General features: G+C 44.7%; 1 protein-coding gene across 3 annotated transcripts in view; it reads left to right on the top strand.

Moving 5' to 3' along the window:
* Nucleotides 1-7,500, top strand: part of mkln1 (muskelin 1, intracellular mediator containing kelch motifs) — a 58,181-nt gene that overhangs the window by 50,369 nt on the left and 312 nt on the right. For all 3 annotated transcript variants that reach the window (XM_080537819.1, XM_080537820.1, XM_080537818.1), the window contains exons 16-17: nucleotides 6,534-6,636; nucleotides 7,063-7,117. In XM_080537819.1, coding sequence (XP_080393945.1) covers nucleotides 6,534-6,636; nucleotides 7,063-7,117 — 158 coding nt within the window. The remainder of the gene's footprint in view (nucleotides 1-6,533; nucleotides 6,637-7,062; nucleotides 7,118-7,500) is intronic.

Raw genomic sequence — 7,500 nt, 5'->3', positions numbered from 1 at the left:
GAGAAGAGAGAGAGAGAGAGAGAGAGAGAGAGAGAGAGAGAGAGAGAGAGAGAGAGAGAGAGAGAGAGAGAGAGAGAGAGAGAGAGAGAGAGAGAGAGAGAGAGAGAGAGAGAGAGAGAGAGAGAGAAGAGAGAGAGAGAGAGAGAGAGAGAGAGAGAGAGAGAGAGAGAGAGAGAGAGAGAGAGAGGAGAGGAGGGATCAAGATTCAAGATTGCTTTATTGTCTGTCACAGAGTGACAGAAATTCTCCTTTGACAGGCTTTGTGCTGTTCATGAATACGGTATCCACATTAAAACACACATAGGTCACATACATACAATAAAAACAGACAGATATAACAGTGTTTATAAAATGGTAGTGCCTTAATGCATTTTAAAAAGTCCAGTCAAAAAATAATAGTAAAAAAAAACAGTATTATGATTTAAAAAGCTAAAATGTTGTGGTTTAAAAGAAAAACAGTGTGCTTCCTATTTTAAAATGTTCAGGGCGGTGGTTGCAGTGGGAATGAATGATTTTTTGTATCTGTTTTTCCGGGCCAGTGGAGTTCTGTAACGGCGGCCTGATGGAAGTGGCTGAAATGATTGGTGGAGGGGGTGAGAGGGGTCCTGTGTGATTTGTGTGGCTTTCCTGATTAGTGACCGGTTGTAGATTTCAGACAGGGGGGTTTGAGGTGAGCCGATGATTTTACTTGCCTGATTGACTATACGGGAGAGTTTGGTTTTGTGTTTGACAGTGAGGGAGTTGTACCAGGATGTGTTATTGAAGGTGAGAATGGATTCAATGAGTGATTTGTAAACCAGGGTTATGTCCTTGCTGACGTTAAAAGCCCTGAGCTTCCTCAGCAGGTGGAGGCGCTGCTGGGCCTTTTTGTAGATTTAGTCAGTATGCTGGGAGAAGGAAAGAGAGATGTCAATCTCTGTCCCCAGGTACTTGAAGGTTTAAATGACACCGTCATCAGTTCATAATGCTTGCAACTCTCGGTCTCTCTCACCGTAAAGTTTGTTGCCCACTTGTTGTTGACAGCTATACAGAGCCCGCCCCCAATTGATTTCCGCGTTCTCGTTGCGTCTCTGTCAAAACGTATGATGTTATAGCCTTCCAAATTAAAATCGACATCCTCGGACAGCCACGTTTCTGTGAAACATAAGAGGCTGGATTGTCGATAGTCCGAGTCGGACCTCATGAGTATGGAAAGCTCCTCAGTCTTATTCCGTAGCGATCTGACATTTGACAGGAGGATGGCAGGTAAAGGTAGGCGGCTGCCTCTTCTCCTCAATCTGTTCCTGATCCCCCCTCGAGATCCTCTTTTCCTTCGTATGCGCTTGGATCTGTGTCCACGAAGTAACTCCAGAGGTATCTGGTCATTGAGGACGGAAAGTTGCGACGGCTCCGGATGGAGGTGACTCAATCCCAACAGGTAGTCCCATGAGTAGGCGAGCCTACCTGGAAAGGCGGCTGTTTGTTGTGCCGGTCCTGAATCCCGTCCGTTTACGATATTCAGTTTTGCGATCATAATGTAGGCGAACACTGGATTAAACACTGTTGATTTAACATTGACGAGACATAACAAAACAAAAACAATGAGAGCACCCAAGAGCACTAGGAAACGTATAATAACGTGCACACACCGAGCCGTGTCGGGAGTCGCTCTAGCAGAGCGCCCCCCGGGGTGAGGGAGAGAGAGGAGAGAGAGAGGAGAGATGACAGGAAGGATGGGTGAGAGAGAGAGAGAGAGAGAGAGAGAGAGAGAGAGAGAGAGAGAGAGAGAGAGAGAGAGGAGGGATGACAGGAAGGATGGGTGAGAGAGAGAGAGAGGAGGGATGACAGGAAGGAGAGGTGAGAGAGAGAGAGAGGAGGGATGACAGGAAGGATGGGTGAGAGAGAGGAGGATGACAGGAAGGATGGGGGAGAGAGAGAGAGAGAGAGAGAGAGAGAGGAGGGATGACAGGAAGGATGGATGAGAGAGAGAGAGAGGGGGATGACAGGAAGGATGGCTGGGTGAGAGAGAGAGGAGGGATGACAGGAAGGATGGGTGAGAGAGAGAGGAGGATGACAGGAAGGATGGGTGTGAGAGAGAGGAGGGATGACATGAAGGATGGGTGAGAGAGAGAGAGAGAGGAGGGATGACAGGAAGGTTGGGTGAGAGAGAGAGAGAGAGAGGAGGGATGACAGGAAGGATGGGGGAGAGAGAGAGAGGAGGGATGACAGGAAGGATGGGTGAGAGAGAGGGAGAGGAGAGATGACAGGAAGGATGGGTGAGAGAGAGAGAGAGAGGCAGCCTTCTGGACTAAGGTGCAGAGGGGGGACTCTGCTTGACTCTGGCACCATCTGGTGGTGGTGTCTCAACACTGCACGGCCATGTTCCTCTAATATTGATGTTGTTATTGTTCCTGGTGTTCAGGGGGGTATTCCACGTACGTTGATTAGTATATCGGCGATTAAAATAACAATTAACAAGGCGAGGGAAATGGTTTGTCAAGAAATTGCTGACCAATTAAATGCGTAGGTCATATATATCTGATTTAAACCTGGATCAGAGTTAATCGTGCTTCGTGGAATAGGCCCCAGGTTTGAGGAGAAGGCCCAGTCTAGTTATATTAATGTCAGTGTTTCCCCTACCATTGCCTTGGGGGGGCGGGCCGCCCTCCCAACGGAACCCCCCGCCCCCCCAAGAAAGAGGAATTATTACGGACGTAGACACCAAACATCTGACAAGCAGGCTAAAATATCCACGTTTTTTAAACGCACCCAACCCGAATCTGGCGAGTGGCAAGCCCATAGGCTCGTTGGTAACGTTAGTCCGCCGTAGTCTCGCATAGCCAGACCTATCTCCACACTTCGCGCTGTGCCAGCGCTGGAGAATAATACAAGATTTTGCGCAAGTGTGCGCGCGAGACGCGAGAGTTTTTGCCGGCTGTGATGTCTGCAGATTGAAAGTAAGCAAGTTCAAACGTTAGCAAATATAATTGCTAGTGTTCTGACAGAGAAAGTTGGTTTCTCACACTCCACACTCTCTACTGCTCACTGCTTTTACCATATTTAAATTATTGTGCGGAGGTTTGGGGCAACACTTATAAATGTAGACTACAATCACTATTAATATTGCAAAAAAGAGCCATAAGGTTCATTCATAATTCCGGTTATAGAGATCACACAAATTCATTATTCTTAAAATCAAAAACATTAATATTCATGGATCTGGTCCCAAATAATGTATAAAGCAAATAACAACCTATTCCCTAGGAATATTCAAAAATTGTTTTTTGATAGAGATGGGAGTTATAATTTGAGGGGGGAGTTAAATTTAAAACATATTTATGTACGTACAGCGTTAAAAAGTTTTTGTATTTCTATATGTGGAGTGAAGCTGTGGAACGGATTGAGTGTGGAGCTAAAGCGGTGTCCAAGCATGACCCAGTTCAAAATGCGGTATAAAAACATGGTTTTCACCAGGTACGAGGAGGAAGAAGGGCTTTGATAGTCACCAGCTTGTTTATTTACATTATCTGTTTTCTATTGTTGGTCAATATGTAAATATGTAAATAAATTTGATTTAATAAAAAAAAAATATATATATTATATTTATATTGAAGTCAACTGCTGATTATTAATTATTAATCTCTGTTTATTGGAGAAGGGGTAGGATTAAATAAGCTTATGCTTCTTCCTACTCCTTTTCGGACATGTGAAGTAAATAGTGTTTTTTGTTTTGTTTAGTTTTTTCTTGTTTTTGTTTTGTTTTGTTTTTTGTTTTTTTTGTTTTTCTTGTTTTTGTTTTGTCTTTTGTTGTTATAACTATTTCTCTCTACACATGTTCGAAATAAATGCTTTCATTCATTCATTCATTCATTCATTAAAATTGGTCGTTATTATCGTGACTAGAAAGTGTCTGACTATAGTTCCATAGTGTAAATAGTGTCAAAGAACTAGCAAGCTAGCTAGCTCAGAGGTGATGAGATGAGCTAGTCTCCTTGCACACTTGCCAGCTAAAGAGCTAACTGGAGGCACTTTATTATTTTACTTAAAGTAGATATACTATCTTTCTTATTCTGCTAGAGTTGGGCTTCATGGTAATACCATAATGGCATATTTACAGTACATGGACAGTTGATTGAAGCATTGGAAATGTCTGTTTTTTATAGTTGGACATACGATTTTTTTTCAGGTGAGAGAGTAAAGTCAAAATGACATTATCTGACTGGATTGCCCACAGCAGATTATAAATACTCTGGCTGTTTTGTTTACCTTTTGGTTGACAGCAAAAGGGAGAGAGGAGGATAGGGAGGGAGAGAAGGAGAGAGAGCAGGATGGTGTCGGCACACCAGAGAGAGAGAGAGCAAGAACCAGGTGAGAAAGTGGACAGGTAGTCAAGACCACATACAGTACGGTATATCTCAAAAGTGAGTACACCCTTTAGATTTTTGCAAATATTCTGTCATATCCTTTCAGGGGATAACACTATCTTAATGAAACTTTGATATAACTTAAAGTAGTCAGTGTGCTGCTTGAATAACAGTATAGATTTATTGTCCATTGAAAATTACTCAGTACACAGCTGTTAATGTCTAAACAGCTGGCAACAAAAGTGAGTACACCCCATAGTGAACATGTCTAAATTGTGCCCAAAGTGTCAATATTTTGTGTGACCACCATTGTTATCTAGCACTGCTTTAACCCTCCTGGGCATGGAATTCACCAGAGCTGCACAGGTTGCTTCTGGAATCTTCTTCCACTCCTCCATGACGACATCATGGAGCCCACGGATGTTTTGACACCTTGCACTCCTCCACCTTCCTCTTGAGGATGCCCCACATGTGCTCAATTGGGTTTAGGTCTGGAGACATACTTGGCCAGTCCATCACCTTAACCTTCAGCTTCTTCAGCAATGCCGTTGTCATCTTGGAGGTGTGTTTAGGGTCATTATCATGTTGGAAAACTGCCCTACGGCCCAGTTTCCGAAGAGAGGGGATCATGCTCTGCTGCAGGATGTCACAGTATATATTGGAATTCATGTGTCCCTCAATGAAATGCAGCTCCCCAGTGCCGGCAACACTCATGCAGCCCCAGACCATGATGCTGCCACCACCATGCTTGACTGTAGGCAAAACACATTTGTCTTGGTACTCCTCACCAGGGTGCCGCCACACACGCCGGACACCATCTGACCCAAACAGGTTTATTTTGGTCTCGTCAGACCACAGGACATGGTTCCAGTAACTCATGTTCTTGGATTCATTGTCTTCAGCAAACTGTTTGCGGGCATTCTTATGCATCGGTTTCAGAAGAGGCTTCTGTCTGGGGCGACGGCCATACAAACCGATTTGATGCAGTGTGCGGCGTATGGTCTGGGCACTGACAGGCTGACATCCCACTTCTGCAACCTCTGCAGCAATGCTGGAAGCACTCGCACGTCTATTTTTGGAAAACCAACCTCTGGATATGACGCTGAGCACGTGGACTCAACTTCTTTGGTCGACCCTGGCGAGGCCTGTTCCGAGTGGAACCTGTCCTGGAAAACCGCTGTATGATCTTAGCCACTGTGCTGCAACTCATTTTCAGGGTGTTGGCAATCTTCTTATAGCCAAGGCCATCTTTGTGAAGCGCAATAATCCTTTTTTTCAGCCGCTCAGAGAGTCCCTTGCCATGAGGTGCCATGTTGTCCAGCATTCAGAGAGAATTGTGCCCAAAACACCAAATTTAACAGCCCTGCTTATCATTTACACCTGAATCCTTGTAACACTAACGAGTCACATGACACCAGGGCGGGAAAACAACATCATTGGGCACAATTAGGACATGTTCACTATGGGGTGTACTCACTTTTGTTGCCAGCTGTTTAGACATTAACAGCTGTGTACTGAGTAATTTTCAACGGACAATAAATCTATACTGTTATTCAAGCAGCACACTGACTACTTTAAGTTATATCAAAGTTTCAGTGGGATAATGTTATCCCCTGAAAGGATATAACAGAATATTTGCAAAAATCTAAAGGGTGTACTCACTTTTGAGGTATACTGTAAGTAAGTAGCCTTGAGAACCGATGGTTCTGGAGCCTAATGGCCCATAGGGCAGGAGCCTATCTCCTGTTTCCGTAGCGTGAGGCGGCTTAATGTACAAGTACACCCCTGGACATGACGCTGGTATGAGGCAGGGTCTTACCCCCTGGGGGGGGGGGGTCCATGCCACAGTCCATGCCACCCCCCCAAGGCAGCAAACCTAGGGGAAACACTGAATGTTGTTATTATATTAATGTTATATATATTATATTAATGTTATTATTATATTATATATATCTGTTCCAGGTTTGAGGAGAAGGCCCAGTCTAGTTATATTAATGTTATATATATTAATGTTATATATATATATATATATATATATATATTTATATATATATATATATGTTCCAGGTTTGAGGAGAAGGCCCAGTCTAGTTATATTAATGTTATATATATATATATTATATTAATGTTGTATATATATTATATTAATGTTGTATATATATTATATTGATGTTGTATTAATGTTATCAGGTTTGAGGAGAAGGCCCAGTCTGAGCCCCTGAATGCTCTGAAGTACCTCCAGAACGACCTCTCTCTGACCGTGGACCACTCTGACCCTGACGAGACCAAGGAGGTAGGGGGGGGGGGGGGGTCACTCTGACCCTGACGAGACCAAGGAGGTGGGGGGGGGGGCTGGGAGGGAGGTGGGGGGGAAGAGAGGGCAGGGGGGCTGGGAGGGAGGGGAGGGGAGAGATGGAAGAGTTAAAGGGGGGAAGGACGGAGGGAAAGAAAAGGTGGAGGTGATGGATAGTTAAGTACATGCAGGGTTTTCCCGTGAGGGCAACCGATTTTTTTTTCTTCTATGTAGTCTAGCATTACCATACTATTACCATACTCCCTCAACCGTTACTAAGTAACCGAGTGAGTGCGAGAGTGTGTGTTTGTTTGTTAGTGTGTGTGTGTGTGTGTGTGTATCTGTTGGCTGTGTGTGTGTGTGTGTGTGTGTGTGTGTGTGTGTGTGTGTGTGTGTGTGTTCAGCTCCTGAGGTGTGTGTGTTCAGTTTCAGCTCCTGCCCTCTGCGCTCTTCAAGTCCAGCAGCGACTTCATCCCCCTGGGTAAGACCCCCCCCCCCCCCCCCCCCATTTCATCCCCCACACACACACACACAGCCCCCCCTTTCATCACTCACACACTCCCCCCACAGCTCACCAGGCACCAGATGAAAGCTAATGCAACCAGTTAGATTAAATGTAGATGACATTCTTTTTGTGTTTAGTTTAATCTTCGTCTGTTTCCCACGAAACCAATAAAGCTGTTTAAAATGAAGAGTTACCCCCCCTGCTCTTCCTGACGTTGTTGTTAGTGTTCAACTGGACCTCATGACTGTTTACTACTTCCTGTGGAGGCTGAAACATCCTAATGAACATCTTCCTCTCCCTCCCTCATCTCTCTCTACCCCCCCCCCCCCCCGCTCTCCCTTTTCACTCTCCATCTCTCT

The sequence above is a fragment of the Nansenia antarctica genome (genome assembly GCF_963989245.1).
Source record: "Nansenia antarctica genome assembly, chromosome: 8".
NCBI classification, from domain to species: Eukaryota; Metazoa; Chordata; class Actinopteri; order Argentiniformes; family Microstomatidae; genus Nansenia; species Nansenia antarctica.
The sequence above is the reverse complement of the archived record's forward strand: the minus strand, read 5'-3'. Positions and strand labels throughout refer to the sequence as shown.